Source organism: Monodon monoceros, unplaced genomic scaffold (genome assembly GCF_005190385.1).
Source record: "Monodon monoceros isolate NGI ecotype Baffin Bay Population unplaced genomic scaffold, NGI_Narwhal_1 Super_Scaffold_20, whole genome shotgun sequence".
NCBI lineage: Eukaryota > Metazoa > Chordata > Mammalia > Artiodactyla > Monodontidae > Monodon > Monodon monoceros.
This window is the reverse complement of record NW_021703777.1, coordinates 71,711,518-71,731,337: the sequence shown is the minus strand read 5'-3', so window position 1 is coordinate 71,731,337 and position 19,820 is coordinate 71,711,518. Positions and strand designations below refer to the sequence as shown.

Sequence of the window (19,820 nt, the reverse complement as noted above, 5' to 3'; positions counted from 1 at the left end):
TTGGCTTTTTTTGTTTGCTTTTTGGGTTTGTTTGTTTGTTTTAGTATTAAGAGCAGAAGTGATAGGCAAGAAGACTTTTTACCCCTAGCAAATGTAGGAAAATAAAAATGGGTCCATTTGCTTACAGTGGCCCAAATTTGAACTCTTCTGCATCCTGCTGCCTCCCAACAAGACCCAGGGGGAAGGATGTGCCCAGGTGTTTAATTTTGCATTTTAGGACAGGATTTTCCTGGGTACAGTTTGGCAAAGTAAGGCCCCTTTTTATTGAGAAAAGACCTCCTGGAGAGCTTTAATAGTTAAGGTAATGCTGGCTGCTGTAACTAATAAACTCCTAACTTTCAGTGGTTTAATGCAACGAAAACGTACTTCTCACTCTCGTGTAGCTCAGTTTTGGCAGCAGGAAAGGGTGGCGATGACTCTGCTCCCGGTCGTTGTTCAGGGACCCCAGCTAACGGAGACTCCATCCTCAACATGTGATTTCTAAAGTCTCCCCTGGTGCTGACGTCTAACTAGTGAATGGGGGGAGGCAAGGGAGGGAATGGAGAATTGCTTGGGAGAGGTTTTAGGGACAGGCGTAGGTATGACATATGTTACTCTGCCCACTCTCCACTGGCCAGAACTCTGTTATATTACTACAGAAAACTTCAAAAAGAGGCTGAGAGATGTAGCCTAGCTGTGTGTCTAGGGGAGAAAGGAGATGAGTTTGGGGAGCAGCTGCTGCCTTGGGAGGTGTATTAGGATAGTAACAGCACTGTTGAGCCCTAGAATTCACAGCTAGGCCCAATTTCTTGGAATTTCAAGTCCACAAAGACCTTCTAAAGTCCTTATGATCTCTTTAGGTATGTTGAAGGCAAGTGGTTTAAATAGACCTATACTTCACATAGTCTGGACAAGGCAGAGCACCCCACAAACATTTGGTAGATATTAATGACGGCAATTTGCATTCCATCACTATTTTGTTCAAATGAAACTCCCCTTTGGTTCAAGTTTCACTTTCCCCCACGTTTTAGTCAATTTTTTCTTGACCTCAGAAAAGGTTTTTTAACTTGCCTGCCTTTGCCAAGGCAACTCTAAAAAGAAATCTCTAAAAATGACATCTGTAACAGGTTTATAGTCAAGGTTAAATTGATCTCATGCTTAGGTTCAAAAACAGTTGCCGTGTTAGGTTAAATGAAAGTGTGCACACCTTTGTCCAGGGTACATAGTCAAACCAGAAAGTGATCAAGGAAACTGCATAGGAAAACACTCTTGAGCCAAATTAAAAGGGACACAAAGTAGGTAATTTTGTGATCATAGTTGCCTATTGCAGCTGCGCAAACCAAGCTAAATGAGATGATGATGTAATCTCTCGTTGCAAAGAATAAAGTGATTTCCCATGAGATTAAGCATGACCTTCCCAACCCTGGGTTCAAGGTCTAGATGGTGTCTCTGCTCTCCCCCAAACTCTAGGATAATTATTAGACTTGAATTTCCGAATTGAATGATGTATAGAGTAAGCTGGATTTTGCAACCCTTTAAAATTTTTACCTTTAATGTTTATTACAGTCCAGTAAAAAAATAAGCTGCCCATTGGTATATTTCCTAACATTTGGATGGTCTTGTATCTTTTGTAGCAGTATTCACAGTATTGTGCCCCTTGAAGAGCTATTATATCAGCTGTTGGAAGAGTCGGTATGAAACAGAACCTCTCTGTCCCACAGTAGGGATTTGAGGGTTTTTTTAAAATTGCAGATAGACACAGATTTCTTCAGTTTGTATTTCATAACCATTAAACAATCATTGAGAGGCTACCATAAGCTGGATATTAAGTGTTAAAAAGAATTACAAAATACAGCCTGTGGTTGAATCAGAACATCAGCCTCATTCCTGGATGTCTCAACAATTGTTTCTTTAAGGAGTCTAATCTTTAATCTTTTAAGAATTGGATTCCACAGAATGTGTGCAGAGTATGTCTTTAATTCACCTTCTCAAAAACTCAAGATGGCCATGCATTAAGTAGCATGACAATGAACCACACATGTGCCCAGTTTTGGTCTTCCTGTAGGTTTTAAATCTCTTAGTGAGCACGCCCCGTGAGGGATAGACCTGGGGTCTGCCCTGTCCTCCTTTGTGTCCCCCGTGCCCAGCTCCGGGCCAGGGCATCATGCACGCCCAATAAATATTTGTTGAGTACGTAAAGGAACATGTGGACCTTACTTGAAATAGGTCACAGTGTGTTTTAGATTTGGAATATGAGTTTAGTAGACACCAATTCATTTCTATCATATCAGAAACACGCATTTTTGCTTACCTTCAGTGTCATTAACTTTTTGCAATTGAGGGTTATCCAAGATTAAAACTTTTCTTCCTGTTTTTAGTCGTTTCTTACCATATATATATATATGTATATTTATATATAGCAAGCTATACACATCTGTTGACTTGATTCATTTTTGTGAGGTTTTTTATCCAAAGGTGGCCAGAAAATAAGTGAAACTTATTTTAGTCTTTGGCAGCTGACTAATGGAAAAGTTGAAACTAAAATGCACTTACTTAACAAAAAGGGACATGCTCAGTATACCAAATGAGTGTGAATATGCAAGTTTCCATTTAACAAATGCTAGCAGCACACATTGTCCCGCTGGCTCCTCACCACAGTTCTGGATGGAAGGTTAGGTTTTCAAAATCTCCTTTTTTTTTTTTTTTTTTTTTTTTTGGTACGCGGGCCCCTCACTCCTGTGGCCTCTCCCGCTGCGGAGCACAGGCTCCGGACGCGCAGGCTCAGAGGCCATGGCTCACGGGCCCAGCTGCTCTGCGGCATGTGGGATCTTCCCGGACCGGGGCACGAACCTGTGTCCCCTGCATCGGCAGGCGGACTCTCAACCACCACGCCACCAGGGAAGCCCCAAAACCCCCATTTTTATTAAGGGGAAAACTGAGACTTTGATCAAGTGACCTCCCAGTAGCTCATAGCTAATGTGTGTTTTACCCATTAAAACCTAGACAACTTCCTCCAAATTCATTACACTCTTCATGATAACACTGCTGAGCGTTATAAGTTATTTATGATGTTTTATTCATCTATCTGATACCCGTGATTTTTTAATAAACACAAATTTTCTATTTATAGTTATAAATTTGTTTTAATACTACTTGCCTATGATGCTGTTTTAAAAGTATAAATCAGATCATTTCAGTCTTCATGTTAAAAATCTGATGTACTTCTAAGTACATCGTACTTAGAAAAAAATCTAGACACCTTACCTGAGCTTGGATGTTGTTTGCACCTTGGCTGTCATGTCATGTGTTTCCTCCTTCCACTCACTCTGCTTGGCCACATTGGCCCTTGAATATACTAAGCCCACTCCTGTCTCCAGGCCTTTCTACTTACTGTTCATTCTGCCTGGAACTCTTGTCTCCAGTCTCTCTTTGGCTAATACTTTTGTATCTTCCCATTTCTTCCCCAAATGTTACCTCCCCAGAGCAGCCTTCTGATCACCTGATTCAAGTACCACCCGCATGGGTTACGGTGCTTGTCTTCCCAGTGTTTATGCAATCTGAAATTTTCCTCTCATTTATTTACTTGTTTATTTTCTGTTCCTCCCACTGCCCCACATACTCATTTGTTCTAAGGAGATAAGTTCTAAAGGGCAGGTTTTTCATTTGTCTTCTCCACTACTGCCTTCCCTGGGTCTAGAGCAGTGTGCAACACACGGCAGGCAATTGATAAATAATTGCTGGATAAATAAATATCTGGATATTAGTTCATCCTAATTAGTTCTCATATCTCCAGTTTTTAAATTATCTTTATTTTGTGGGTAAATTTATGCAGGAGACATGGAATGACACCAGTGTTTTTTTGTTATCTAAAATTATGCCAATGTCCCAGAAACGTCTTTAGATGAGTACAAATTTAATCTGTTACCAGACAGAGAGGACAGACTGTTCTCCTTCTAGCTATAGGTTTTGGGGCTCACAGGTGGGAAACCGGTGTCAGGTTCTGCTAAGTGGGGAGTTGCCACAAGTGAGTGACCGCCTCCTCTTCTCTGGAATTCCTCCTGAGGATGTTGTATGTCATCCATAGATGAAACGTGACCATTTCCCAGCAGACACCCGCTTCCATTTTCCTTTTATTCCCACCTAGTGTTAATATTCTCACATTGTATTTAAATAGTTTTCTATTGGGTTTTTGGTTTTTGTTTGTTTTCTGTGGTTTGTTGTTGTTATTGTTTTGTGCTTTGATGCTACATACTGAAGCTGGACTTTCTAAAGCACCAAGCTGCAGTAGGCTTTCCAAACTGGGCTGCAAACTAACTGTGCATGTCTCTGGGGAAGGCTTCACACCTGTTTGGGGCTCAAGCTTTTCTTCTGTAAAAATGGTGGAGTGAATACATGACCTGTCTCTGCAGGACAGGAGAGTGGGGGAACAATGCATTTCAGAAGGTTCATAAATAATAAAATATTAATATCATCACCATTACTTTAAAGCATGTCATCAATAAATATTTATTGAAAATATTTATATTTTAATAGATAGGAGGGCAACAGTGGTTTTTAATAAAATTTCAAGTGAATAAAATATCCTTGACTCATGCTTATAGCTGTTTTGTTGAACTTCTTATCTGATTCTAATATATACAAAAAATGTCCTCAGTTTAATGCAGAATACAAGATAAGCAGGTGGTGGGCATTTCTACAATGTGAATTCAATGTTATCTTTTATTGTCGTGTACTGTAAACTGGGTACGGAACCGGGGCAATGTTTACATGAAAAAATACAGCTGCCTTGATCTTGAAAATATCCCAAATATTTAAGAGCACTGTGGAATTTTATCTTTTAATTTGTTGTTAAACATTTGGATAGACATCATAGTAAATTTTTTTGGTTGCTCTTTTAATTAAGGTCTATCATTATAATATTTTTTTTACAACTTCATGTGACAGGAAAGATTTCTGCCATATAACTATAATTCTACAAAGGATGAATATAATGAAGCATTTAAAACTGTTTAAAAATCTAAACATGTATAAAAGAGGAGTGTATGGATCCATTGTTACTAAAAATAATACAATTCTTAGCTATAGAAGACAAAATGGGTACCTCTTTTAAAAAAGATTCTTAATTTATGAATTTTTTTGTAGGGTATTTGTTATCTTTGTTTTACTTTGGATAATTAGAAACAAAGTTCAGGGACCTGATATAATGGGATTTTATTTCATTAGAAAAATCTAAAAGTATTAGAGAAAGTAGTTGATCTAGAATGCTGTGAATTGAATTAGTTTAAATAAATACACACAAATGTAGAGAAGCATTTATAGAGAACTTATTATGCACGGGGCTCTGTGCTAGCGTCTCACATATTTTGTCACGTGTAAGCCTCGCTGACACCTATGCAATTGCTACCATTGTTTCTCTATGACAGTTGAGGAAACTGGTGTTAATGGACTTGCCCAGAGTAACTCCCCCGAGGAGTGACCAAGCTGGACTCTGGATTCAGTCAGTTGGACTTCAGAGCCAATGCTGTCACTCCCCTCTCCCATCTCCTCATCAGTTTGTCCACAGGTATTAAGAAGGACATAGGTCCACACGTGTTGATAAGGCATGCTCTCCAGTGTAAATTATTTAATCTCCATTATGCATTGCTAAGTGGAAAAATAAGGTGTAGGACAGTGCATATTATATGCTACACCTGTCTTTTTTTTTAAAAATTACAAATATCTTTATACATTTTCTTTGGAAGTCTTTAAGGTTACCTTCAGGGAATAGTCAAGGGCCCCGTGGGATCCTGGTGACAGTGAAACTTAAGTTTTACTGGAGATCCTTGTGGTTCCTTTTGAATTGTCAACACTGTTGGTTGGCAACCTCAGGATTTCCCAGCGTGAAATTCAAATCTGGTCCCCAGACACGGAAGGCAAGGAGAGCCCGAAGAAAGAGGCAGATAGCTCCAGATTTGTAGGTGGCAGGGTTAATAAGCAAGAGAACTTACATATGATGCTTGTCTTGGGCGGCTTGAAAGGTGAGGAGAATCTTGCCAGAATCTTAAAAGTTTATACAGATGCTTTAACTGGGTTCCGTAGATATTCAGTCCAGATGGCCTCAACAGCACACTGCTATCTCAAGGCTGAATGCTTGACGATGGCTCCCACCGTGGGAATAGTGGGCAGAACGTACATTCCTAGGACAGGCGAGAGGGTGAGGTGCCTCCGACTGCCTGGGGCCAGCTTGGGTTAACCGGCAGTCATATCCACACAAGGGCCTTTTTCAACAACTGTGCACAAATACTATTTAAAATGACACTGTTAAGAACTAATGAGAAAAGTAATGTACGTTAAGAATTTTGTACATTTAAAATCTGCTTTGGAGACATCATATCTATCTGTTTATTTTGAATCACGTGCTATGGGATGTTAACCCTGCCAGAGAATGTGTTGATTCAGGGATCCTGGGAGCTGGGCCTGACTGTACCACTCATCAGCTCATCATCGTCAGGCTTCAGTTTTCTAAACTGTAAAATGGGAGGAGTGAACAAGTTGCTTTCTAACTTGAAAAACCAATAATTCCAAAATAAGCTATAAAAAAGCACTTTTTGAGAAGATTATAAATTCATGGTTAAAATTAAGTGCATTCATGAAAGGAGCACCATCTTGGCTCTCAATGGGCCAAAAGGCACTACTTTTTTTGTGTCTACACTGGGTGTTACCTCTTGGTGGCAGCATTTGGAATTGCAGTGAAAGTGACCAAGCACAGGCAGTTCTTAGTGCAAACCCAGAAATATCCTGTCTGTTGTAACCATTGTAGTGACGTTTCTCAATATATCAATACATAGAGGTGTCAAAGTAAAATACAGGCGGGATTCAAGACTAATTATTCAACTATTTCAAAGAATCTTTTGTTACTGGTTTGGAGAAATCTATCAAGCATAGGTTCTTCAGAATTTACTATAACCTTAGATTGCATGAATGGTAACAGTTTGGCAAACTTTTTGGTGAAGGGCCAAATAGTAAAAATGGTTTGCTTTTTGGGCTATAGGTTCTCTGTTGTAACGACTCAGCTCTGCTGTCATAGCACAAAAGAAGCAGTAAACAGTATGTAAATGAGTGGACAGGGCTGTGTTCCAGTAAAACTTGTTTACAGAAACAGGCATTGGGCCAAATTTGGTCCATGGCTCATAGTTTGCTGACCCCTGAATTATACTAAACCCCTGCCTAAGTTTCTCTTGCCATGTGTCCTGAGATAAATTACCTGATCTTCTCTCCTCTAATTCCCTAATATAAGAATAAATCTTCCATTTGACAGCCCTGTACCGTCAATAATTCCTTTATGAATAACCTAGTTGGCAAATGCTACAATTCTACCACATCACCCTGATGCCAACCCTATTTTCGTTTTACAAGTTGCCTTCCTTATTTCTTTTCACTCTGAGCTGACATTTCCTGAAGACAAACAGTTATGGTTGTTTCTCTTGCATTCCTTTGCTTGTATTACCATTTTTACGTGATTTCAACCTTTACCCCGAAAACGTTTTGCTCACATATCTTTTATACCTAGGGAATTGTGGTCAGCCTTGTTTAAAATCTTCAGGATATGACTGGTTAACCTCCTGCTAAACATATTCTTTCCTTTCTTAAGTGAAGCTCACCACATTTAACAAGCCAATCTCCTCAAAGAGCAAGAGGGACTGGAAGTAGAATTAGTCTTGGCAAATCATTTGCAAAGATAGATGTTGGTCTCTGAACTTAGTGCATCCCTGGAGAGACCCCTGCCTTAGCCAGGAGAATTGGGAACGAGCCTTGCTGTATAGTAATACCTGGCTTCAAAACTAGACACTTCTCTCCCAGCCTCAATCCAGCTCACATTTTTGTCCTTTCCTCTGAAGCTCCTCCCAGCCTCCATCCGTTCTTTTCTCCCAACATTTCCAAATTCTAAAACTTCACCTGCCACAGACAAACTTGGTGTTGGCAAAGCTCTTCACTTGGATGCATGAAGACTCATAGATTATTGAGATTTACTACATGCTTTAAATTCGCTGCTTTTCCTATTCAGCAATTTAGTTGTAGCCTCGGATAAAGGTGATTTGTGTGATCCATCTTGCTTTATGTCTCACTTGACATTCTGCCTTTTTCATGACAGGTTGCTGAATGCTATAAAGCCAGGACTTGTTAAAAAGATCAATAGATTGCCTACCCCCATTGCAGGATTGGTGAGTATCCAGAATTGAGATTTATCTTCCAATATTCCTTTGCTCTAACCTAAGGGTCATGACAGTGCCATTTATTACAGTTTTCTCCTGCAGTATATATTCCACGTGAATGAGAACACATTGAAGCCATTAAACTGAGAGGTCACTTAAAAATGAAAGATTGCAGTTATGCCTAAATGGCATCTTAATCTTTGTATTTTTCCCATGAGTGATAAGGATGACATTCATTCTTAAAGAGGTAAATTCGTTTTGGGGTGAGAGGCTGGTAATTCGGCTGACCCCAGGGGAGGAAGACAATTGTAATTACTGTTTTCTCATTTCAGTTCTTCTCTGCATTCCTTTGGAATGAAGGGGAGAAGAGGTAGAGAGAAAGAAATTTCATGTTGAATGAGCAGGACTTTCATGATAAATTGCTGTTTCCAATCTTAAAAATCTACCTGCATTTAAGTACCACATTTGTAGGCCAACTTTCTAAAGACATAATGGACACAGGTGATTCTAATGTCATCAGGAGAATTGTTTGAGCAAATCCCTGGGTCTTCTGAACCTATCTGTCTAAACCCAGTAAAACTCAAATGTTCACATGTAGTCAGATGCAGGATTTTTTTCATGCCTTGATATGTTTCATAATTCTTGGCACTAATTTTAATTGCTTAATTATCGTTGCCTTTTGGTAGTAAGAAGAAAAAGGTGGAAGATCAAAAGACAAACAAATCTTAGTTCCGGAAGGAACAAGGTGCATGCACATGAGCTCACACACGAGCCTCCACATGCACGAGCACATGTACAGACACACGTGTGCACAGAAAGCTGAGGGCGTATGTGGCCTAGTAACAACGCACTCTTTCCATCGTGACTGCCTTCTGTGCACGTGGTCTTCCAGAAAACAATTAGAAAAGTGTCAGGAATTTAAGCAGGTTCATCCTTAGACCTTTGATGATTTGTTAAACAGTTTCGTAGTCATATCATGATGACTAATTGAAATTTGATGCACCACCAACAAAAAAATTACGTTTGAGAACTGTGGGGGTGACGTAATTAGGTACATGGTTTCAGTGAGTTGAATGAAATGGATTTTTTTAAATTGTAAGAATTGCTATTTCTGCGGATGCATTTTAGTTACCATGCTGGTTGGTAGTTCATTGGTGATTAGTCATTAAAAGTCTTTCTAATTTCATTTGTCAGAATCATGTAACCAAGTAAATAATACATAGATAGTTAAATTTGGAAGGGATGGATTTGAATAATTTTATTTAAAAATCTATATATGTATATTAGATATTATATATGTGAATGTGTACATATATTAGTTATTTTTAAACTTTTTACTAAAACCATCTCTTCCAAATGTTAACGCCATGGCCTTAATGATGCTGACAAATGGCTCTTTGGCCCCAAGCCTGTGGGATCTCCAGACCTTGGAGGTCTGGGATTTATTGTTATAGGAGCAAAACCTGCAGCATGAAGTCAGGAAGGCTCCAGTGAAATCCACATGAGCAGAGACAAGCAGCTCTCAGTCCAGAAGCTAAGGAGAAAAGGGGGTTTTTTTGTTGTTTTTTTTTTTGCGGTACGCGGGCCTCTTACTGTTGTGGCCTCTCCCGTTGCGGAGCACAGGCTCCAGACGCGCAGGCTCAGTGGCCATGGCTCACGGGCCCAGCCGTTCTGCGGCATGTGGGATCTTCCTGGACCGGGGCACGAACCCGTGTCCCCTGCATCAGCAGGCAGACTCTCAACCCCTGCGCCACTAGGGAAGCCCGAGAAAAGGATTTTTGAAACATTAATTTAAAGTGTGAATCGTAAATAATTTTAGCAAAATTAAGGGTTTGAGACACATGCATTAACTTTATGTTGGATTCTTACAGCAGATCAAGTGTTGTTCTTTACCTATTGCCTCTACTTTGGGACAGGCAGGCAATGTGATTCAAGAAAACCAGTGGATTTCTGTTGCTTTACTCCCATGTATATCCTTGACTTTTCTTTCTTCTCTTTTCCTTTTTCATTTGAATTTCCTTTCCATTTTGTCCTTTCCACCATTCCTCCTTTTTCTTGCTCTTTTCCAACTAATAGTTCCTCACTTACCCCCTCCTGTATCACTTATATTTTCTTTACTCGTTTGTTATTGTGATATTGTGATTTATAATAAGCAATATATATTTGGGCTTTGTCTGTTTCTGGCAGAGAGCACCTAAAACCCTTGGAATTTCCTAAGCGATAAGAGCAATGGGAGCATCTTTTGTTATAATATTTGGTCTTGTGTCATCAGCCCCTGAAATAGCTCCAGTTCTATAAAGGTGAAGGAGTATCTTGTTCTTTATAACAAGCTCCTTTCAGCCCCACCTGAATGAGGCCACTTTTGGAAAGCCCCAAGGATGGGAGCTGGTTGCCAGGGGTACCAGCCTCGTGATTAGAGAGTTGGAACTTTCAGTCCCACCCCACTGCCCTCTGGGGAAGGGAGAGGGGCTGGAAGTTGAATCAATCGCCCATGGTCAATGATTTAATCAATCATGCCTATGTAATGAAGCCTCCATAAAAAACCCAAAAGGACATGGTTTGGAGAGTTTTCAGGTTGGTGAACACATGGAGATTCCAGGGGAGTGGAGCACCCAGAGAGCATGGAAGCTCTGTGCCCCTTCCCACATACCCTGCCCTATATACCTCTTCATCTGGCTGTTCATCTGGATCCTTTATAATATTCTTTATAAAAAACTGATAAGCATAAGTAAATGTTTCTCTGTGTTCTGTGAACCACTCTAGCAAATTAATCAAATCCAAGGAGGGGATCTTGGGAACCTCTGATTTATAGCTAGTTGGTCAGAAGCACAGCTACCAATCTGGACTTGAGACTGACATCTCAAGTGGGGGCAGTCTTAATGGGACTGAGCCCTTGACCTGGGCCATCTGACACTGTCTCCAGGTAAATAGTGTCAGAATTGAGTTAATTTCTTGGTGATGTTGAAAAAAAACACACAACGGAGTTATCTTTAGGCCAAAAAAATACTTATCTATGTATAGTTAATCACTCATGATTCCTGAATCTACAGGTCTGGTCAAATTCTTTTTTCCTCTCCTCCAATTACCTTCAGATCAACATTTCCAAAATCCAGTGCGCTAGTTGGGGTCCCAACAAGAAACAGAACTGCCACCCTTCTGGGCCCTTCCCCCATCCTGTTAATATTCTTCCAGAGTTTGCTCTTCAAATCTATTGTCTGCTTCCTTTCTACGCTCACGTTCTTGTCTGTTTTCATGACTCAACTCTTTACAGGATTGACCCAAGTCATCACTTCTCACCAAGTTTTTTCTCCTGAACTCCAGGCCTCTTGTTCTGTGTATTGGACAGCCCCATCTGGATGTCGTACCAGCACCTCTAACTGAACATATTAAAATTAGACTTAAATGACCACTCCCACCCACCAATGTCAGTAAAGGCATCATAAACATGCAGTTGTCCTAGTTGAGCTGTCAGAGAATATGGCAACTTTCTTCATTCTGTCTACTTGTCTGCATTTCCTTGGCCGCTAGGTAAGGCGTAGAGCTGGTCTTCCTCATCTCTTGCCTGGATTATTACAGTCAATTCATAGGTCCTCAAATGTTATTCACTGTCATGTATGAAGCCTTTTCTCATGACACTTCTTATGAATATGGTACTCTCTCTCTCTGCTCTTCTTGACTAAATCCTATTTATGTATCAAGACCCAATGCAAAATCACCTCCTTTATGAAGTCTTTAGTGTTTGTGGTCCATGTGATCTTTTATTATAGAATGCAGTTAGCATCTCCTGGTTTATGCGAAAATAAGTTACTATATTAGAGACATAAAAGACAGCTGCACTGAAATATGATTTGGGGAGTAAGATTTTTGAATAACTGTTGTTAACAGTTGGAAATTCAAGGTGTGTAAATGATTTAGTATTCACATTCAAACACTGTAGCTTTAAGATCACACAAATAGTCCATGCTCACACTTACCAATGCCTATAATGGGTGCAGTGATATCAGGTGTCCTAGTGATGTACTAGGAAGTCACAGCATCACCTTGATGGAGTGCCTGCCAAAATAATTAGCCTAATCCAATTCTGGGGAAACAATCAGACAAGTCCAAATTGATGGACATTCCCATAAAACATCTGGCTTGCATTCCCTAATTCTGTCAGTGTCATTAAAGACACATCCCCATCCCCTACAACTGTTGCAGATGAAAGGTGGCTAAGGAGATATGATAGCCAAATGCCATGTGTGATCCTTGATTGAGAAAGAGTAACTATAATAGACATTATTGGGATGGTTGGGGAAATTTGAGTGTGGATTGAATATTAGATAATAGTGTTTTCTCTGTGTTGAATTTCTTTTACATGATAACTATTTTGTCTAAGATAGTTGTGGTAATAGGGGAATATTCTTGATGTTAGATGTATGTAAGCTACAAATAACTCAATTTCGTTTCTTTTTATGGCTGAGTAATATTCCATTGTATATATGTGCCACATCTTCTTTATCCATTCATCTGTTGATGGACACGTAGGTTGCTTCCATGTCCTGGCTAATGTACATAGTGCTGCAATGAACATTGTGGTACATGACTCTTTTTGAATTATCATTTTCTCAGGGTATATGCCCAGTAGTGGGATTGCTGGGTCATATGGTAGTTCTATTTTAAGTTTTTTAAGGAACCTCCATACTGTTCTCCATAGTGGCTGTATCAATTTACATTCCCACCAACAGTGAAGGAGGGTTTCCTTTTCTCCACACCCTCTCCAGCATTTAATGTTTGTAAGTTTTTTGATGATGTCCATTCTGACTGGTGTGAGGTGATACCTCATTGTAGTTTTGATTTGCATTTCTCTAATGATTAGTGATGCTGAGCATCCTTTCATGTGTTTGCTGGCAATCTGTATATCTTTTTTGAAGAAATGTCTATTTAGGTCTTCTGCCCATTTTTGGATGGGGTTGTTTGTTTTTCTGATATTGAGCGCATGAGCTGCTTGTAAATTTTGGAGATTAATCCTTTGTCAGTTGCTTCATTTGCAAATATTTTCTCCCGTTCTGAGAGTTGTCTTTTCATCTTTTTTATGTTTTCCTTTGCTGTGCAAAAGCTTTGAAGTTTCATTAGGTCCCATTTGTTTATTTTTGTTTTTATTTCCATTCCTCTAGGAGGTGGGTCAAAAAGGATCTTGCTGTGATTTATGTCATAGAGTGTTCTGCCTATGTTTTCCTCTAAGAGTTTTATAGTGTCTGGCCTCACATTTAGGTCTTTTATCCATTTTGAGTTTATTTTTGTGTATGGCATTAGGGAGTGTTCTAATTTCATTCTTTTACATGTAGCTTTCCAGTTTTCCCAGCACCATTTATTGAAGAGGCTGTCTTTTCTCCACTGTATATTTTTGCTGCCTTTGTCATAAATTAGGTGACCATATGTGCATGGGTTTATCTCTGGGCTTTCTATCCTGTTCCATTGATCTATATTTCTGTTTTTGTGCCAGTACCATATTGTCTTGATTACTGTAGCTTTGTAGTATAGTCTGAAGTCAGGGAGCCTGATTCCTCCAGCTCCGTTTTTCTTTCTCAACATTGCTTTGGCTGTTCGGGGTCATTTGTGTTTCCATACCAATTGTGAAATTTTCTGTTCTAGTTCTATGAAAAATGCCATTGGTAGTTTGATAGGGATTGCATTGACTCTGTAGATTGCTTTGGGTAGTATAGTCATTTTCACAATGTTGATTCTTCCAATCCAAGAACATGGTATATCTCTCCATCTTTTTGTAACATCTTTAATTTCTTTCATCAGTGTCTTATAGTTTTCTGCATACAGGTCTTTTGTCTCCTTAGGTAGGTTTATTCCTAGGTATTTTATTCTTTTTGTTGCAGTGATAAATGGGAGTGTTTCCTTAATTTCTCTTTCAGATTTTTCATCATTAGTGTATAGGAATGCAAGAGATTTCTGTGCGTTAATTTTGTATCCTGCTACTTTACCAAATTCATTGATTAGCTCTAGTAGTTTTCTGGTAGCTTCTTTAGGATTCTTTATGTATAGTATCATGCCATCTGCAAACAGTGACAGTTTTACTTCTTCTTTTGCAACTTGGATTCCTTTTATTTCTTTTTCTTCTCTGATTGCTGTGGCTAAAACTTCCAAAATTATGTTACTAGTAATGGTGAGAGTGGACAACCTTGTCTTGTTCCTGATCTTAGAGGAAATGGTTTCAGTTTTTCAACATTGAGGACGATGTTGGCTGTGCGTTTGTCATATATGGCCTTTATTATGTTGAGGTGAATTCCCTCTATGACTACTTTCTAGAGGGTTTTTATCATAAATGGGTGTTGAATTTTGTTGAAAGCTTTTTCTGCATCTATTGAGATGATCATATGGTTTTTCTCCTTCAATTTATTAATATGGTTTATCACATTGATTGATTTGCCTATATTGAAGAATCCTTGCATTCCTGGGATAAACCCCACTTGATCATGGTGTATAATCCTTTTAATGTTAAGCAGTAGATTTGAAGATGGGTAGAGATGCAGCCTTTTGTGTGAGTATATTCTTCACATGACAGTTCTTCCATCCATATTTGTGACACTCAAGAAAGAACAACAGCATTCCTCAAGTGCATCTACAGACTTCTAGGTTGATTTGTACTTTGTCAGGGGGTTGACATGTCACTGACCCTCTATTGATCAAGCAGCCCTCAGTAGCAGAGGCCATGGAGATCTAAGAAGTATGGCCAGAGGGTTTTCTATGCCTGGAACCCATGCCTGTGTGTCTTAATGGCCTGGTGTTGAGAAGAATCCATTAAGATGGCCCAGCTGCTTGACTTGAAGATAAATAGAAAAGTGTGTTTTCACATAGCAATCCCAAATTATAAACACGTGTAGATTTACAAAGGCATGAATAGGTGTATTTTAGCCCCTGAGTTGAGCTGTGGTTACAAAGAATTCAGGGGTGAAGGTGTTAAAACAAAGTAGTTGAAAATCATTTCCTGGCAAGAATGCAAAGACCCTGGATCCAGGTCTGTGTTTCTTCTGTAACGTTGCTGACATATGCAGCCGTGTGGTGACTGCCTGCAGATGCTTGCATTCTTTTTTAGGTGTTAGTGATACTGTTAGATTTTGCCAGAGAGAAAGACCTCAAATTCAGGTCTTGGCATACCAACGACTTTTAAAAATGCTGCCCTTTATTTGGCCAGTTTGACAGTATTGCATAATCAAGCCATATCCTGAAACTCAATTTAATGGTCATTAGAGATCTTGCTAAATTCCATTTCATCCCAGAAACATCAGACTCTGTGCAAGAGACACAAATGTATGAAATCCTTGCTTACAGTAGGAATTTGGGGATTAAGTCTTTTCTCACCCGGATTTTAATTGTAACAGCCACTGTGTGTGTGTGTATGTGTGCACTCGCATGTGAAGTATAATTGGAAATAGATATTTGGGGGTTCTGTCCTTGGGTGCTGAACCTTCCTAGGGCTGTCATGAAATATTTGGTTAATATTGCATATGAATCCATGAGGATGAAAGCAATCTGAGAAAAAAAGAATTTTACAGCAGGAAGGACATCTTAGATAAACTTGTTTTACAGATGAGGACATGTGGGTCCATAGAGGGGAAGATCACACAAACAGTAAAAGCTGAGATGAATCCAAAGCACAGGCCACCCTTCTCCTTGGTTGTATCACTCACAAGTGTTCCCAGTTGAAAATGGAACACATGTAAATAACAATTATTTTACCTCTTGTGAGAAAGAGGGGAAAGCAAAGACTCACTTTTTCAGTTCATCTCTTTCTTTTCTTCCTTTTGGCCAAAACCTTCAAAATATCTTTCCAAGCTCTGTGAAAGGGCTCACTTCACCTGATGCATGCTGGAAGTTTGCACTAACTGAAGTTCAGTAGGGCTATAGCAGGAATGTACCTGGTAGAATTATCCTACCGTCTTAGTTACTCTAACCCACTCAAAAACTTATTCTTTAGAAAAAAAAGATGTATTTTTCCTTAACCAAAAGATAAGATTTCAAATATGCTCAGAGCTGAGCTTTCTGAAATGGATAAAAATGTAAGTTCCCATAAACTCTGTGGACTTTAGGAAGCTTTCAAAAGGTATCTGTTTTATTTTATGAAACTGATACCAGAACAGTCGATGTTTCATTGTTTGAGGGAGGTCAGAGAATGAGAAAGGATGAAAAGGCAGTGGAGATTTCCACATTATGTGAAGATTAGAAATATTGTTTTGGACAAAGCTAGACATATGAAGCTGTTGAAAACTGAGTAGTATGAGTGAAAAGCCTTTACACAAACTTCATAATTTTAGGAAGATGACAACGCAGTAAATTTGAGTCCCAGGTGTTTTGGGTGTTTACCTGCCAAGAAGTGGTTTCCTGCAAATCCTAACTGGAGATTAGCTCTTGTCTGTCTCAGCTCATCCTTATCAATGTCTTATATTTTAGGTTTATATTTTACAACTTCATTTAGACATTCTAGAGCATTTACCTTCCCTTCAACAGTTTATCATATAGGTTCCCCCAGAAAAAGCTGGTCAGGCTTCTGTTCTCTGCCTTCGTTTCTCTTCCTGATTGTTTTAGGCCAGGAGGGAGGCAGAGCAGGCAAAGAGGGAGGCCAGAGGTGTAAGGCACCATAAGGACAACCACTGTATATTAATACCTCCCTAGGTATCAGGTGCAGTGCTTGATTATCCTTCTTAATCTTTACAATTGCCCTACGATGTAGTTATTTCTGTATTTTTACTAATCTCAGGAAACAAGTGTGCAAAGAAGTAAGTTACCAGCTTTCCAATAAATAAGAGGCAGTATGGAGATTTGCCCAACTCCAGGCTCCGTGCCTTTTGTACTGTGTTACAGTATCTGCATCAGGTCTTATAATAAGATCTTTGAACCTCAACACTCCCGAACATTTGTTCGGAGGCATCAACCTCTAAGGCGATCTCGTATGTTTTCAGAAGACAACCTCTCATCCTTCTCATTTAAGTTCTATTAATTACACCAAATTGAGGCAGTGGCCTATTTTAAAAGGCACTGCAAGTGTAACATTTCTACTGTCACCCATATAAAAGCAATCTCCATGTGGCCACATCTCAAGCATCCCAGTCAATGAAGCACCAGTTCAACAATGGATACTGATAGGGGAACATTAGACATCTTTACTGAAGTCTTTCCAAAAAATGTCATAGACTTATTCCATTTGTAACATGCAGTAAAACTTCCTGAAATGCCCTCCTCTCTCTCTCCTCTCTGTCTTTCTGTCTTGACACACGGTGCGCGCGCACGCGAGCACACACACACCCCTTATACTTGCCAGCTCCCCGCAAAACTCTCTCTGTCCCAACTACCTATAATCATTCAGACTCACACTATACTAGCTCTTGTCTCTCTTGCTTCTTACCCCTTTCTCTGCTGCTACTAACCCCCAGCCTTTTCAGGTGCAAATCAATCCAGCTAGATTTAGCTCCTTTCAGTTCCCCCCAAGAATCATGATTCTGATTCTGGACAACAAAGGCTCAGGAAGAGGCAGACACAATTCTCCTTCATAGGCAGGTGGGGAGGGGGCTTCGGGAAGTGGTCTTGCTCTTCTTTGGGGGCCAAGTGGAAAATGGTGTTTGAGTGATGTTCTGTGCAAAGGAGGTACATTTCACTGAGGGAAATGAATAGACCTTGTGAAGAATCTCAGCCAAAATTAAATTTAATGACACACGTTCCTTTATCCTCATCCCTGGCACGGGGAGAGAAACCTCAGTTGTGTTTCCACACCACACACAGAAGGAATGCTCAATTTGCTACTCTCGAGTTTGGTGCTAAAACCGAGCCCAAGCAGGGATGGTGGTTAGCCTTTTAGTAGGTTTAGACATAAAAGAGCACAAACTGGAGGGAAAAACAACAGCAAAACCCATATGGTCTTTGGTACATTTGATCCTGCTTTTAGTTGAATGGTGGACTATGAACCTGCCGGGGGGGGGTGGTGGTGACTTTGTTCAATGCCTCCCAAGTGAGTATGGTTTGTATGCTGCCAGGTGTAACAGCTTCTACAGGTACCTTCTAAAAGTACAGATTATCTCAGGTCCTTATCAGATAACCTTACATAGCTGCCCACTGCATATAACAGCTCAGAAAGACGTTTAAGGTCTTTCCTGAGCTAAAGGAATGTTCTAGGTGTGTCTCCCACTACATATTATTACTCTTAAGAAACAGGACTACAGTTAATTTATGACCTAAACCAAAATACTTGGCACATGGTGAATACAAAAATAAAAGTATGTCCGTTGGTGAGAGCCATTCTCCACAGTGAGCTGGACCAGGGTAAAGGGGAATGTTGATGGCCACTGGAACAGGCTGGCTTTTCGTTATCTACTGAGTGCTTGGATCAGACCAAGAAGTTAGTCCCCTTGTCCATCTTTTTTGAGTACTTGGCAAGACTCAATGAGAGTGTTTTTGTCCTTTCTACTCATCCTATGTTTATTATCTGTTTTCTGATTTTCTTATTTGGTGAGTGTATTAGTTATCCACTGCTGTGTAACAAATTACCCCCAAATTTAGTGGCCTAAACCACTTACTATCCCAGAGTACCTGTGGGTCAAGAATCTGGGCTTGGCTTAGTTTAGTTAGAGTTTCAGGATGTCTCACAAGGCGGCCATCAGGTGTTGGCTGGTGTCGTTTTAAGACTTGACTAGGGAAGGATCTGGTTCTAAGCTCACTCAGGTGTATGTCAACAAGATTTGGTTTGTTGCAGGATGCCGGCCAAAGCCATCCTCAGTTCTTTGCCACGTGGGCCTATTTACGTAGAACACCTTGCAGTGTGGCAGCTTGCTTCATGAGAGTGAGCAAGCAAGAAGAACCAGGAGAGAGAGGGAGGGAGAGAGAACAAACAAGATGGACATCACAATCATTTATAACCTAATCTCAGAAGTGACGTTTCCTTACCTCTGCCATATTCTGTTAATCAAAAGCAAGTCACTAGGTCTATAGCCCACACTCAGGGGGAGGAGATTACACAAGGACCTGTGTATAGGAGGAAGGGATCACTGGAAGCTATTTAAAAGGTGCTTTCGCAAAAAAAAAAAAAAAAAAAGGTGCTTCCACAGTGAATGAAATGATTGTCTTAATCTGCTGAGAAAGCAGGGCATGAATTTCTTATTCTCCTGAAAATGTGTCCTTTATAGTTACAGTATCTTAGCGATAATACAATTTTCCTTGGACCCTTGCATGACATCTAAGGTCTGTTTCCCAGTTTTCTTCTGCACATATACACTAAAAAGAGATGGTATGTTCTCTGTTGCCTTCCAAGTGAAAATCCACTATGACTCAAGACATAATTCCTGCTTTCAAGGGATCCCCTTCTAGGAGGAAAATGTACAAATAAGGTCTAATAAAGGAGGACTGTGAAATGTTAATGAAATATGCAAGGAAGAACAAGGAAGAAGTTTCTATTTGAGAGGAAGAACTTTGGAAGGCGTGAGATCTGAACATGCATTTACAATCAGTGAAGACCATTGGGGTTGGGGGAGGACAGTCTAGCCTCAGAGGATGGAATAAGAAAGGCTTTGAGCCACAGGAACCTGGGTCTTGTCTGGGAGTGGCTATTATTTATATGTGGCTGAAGCTGGAGCCCAGAATCCCTGAAAGAAATCAATACAGTGGAAAGTG

The 19,820-nt window shown here is 39.9% G+C and overlaps 1 protein-coding gene across 10 annotated transcripts in view; it reads left to right on the top strand.

The window, feature by feature from the left end:
• LIMCH1 (LIM and calponin homology domains 1) overlaps positions 1-19,820 on the top strand; it is a 336,283-nt gene that overhangs the window by 151,004 nt on the left and 165,459 nt on the right. For all 10 annotated transcript variants that reach the window (XM_029234810.1, XM_029234807.1, XM_029234806.1 and 7 more), the window contains exon 3: positions 8,111-8,180. In XM_029234810.1, the coding sequence (XP_029090643.1) occupies positions 8,111-8,180 (70 nt within the window). The remainder of the gene's footprint in view (positions 1-8,110; positions 8,181-19,820) is intronic.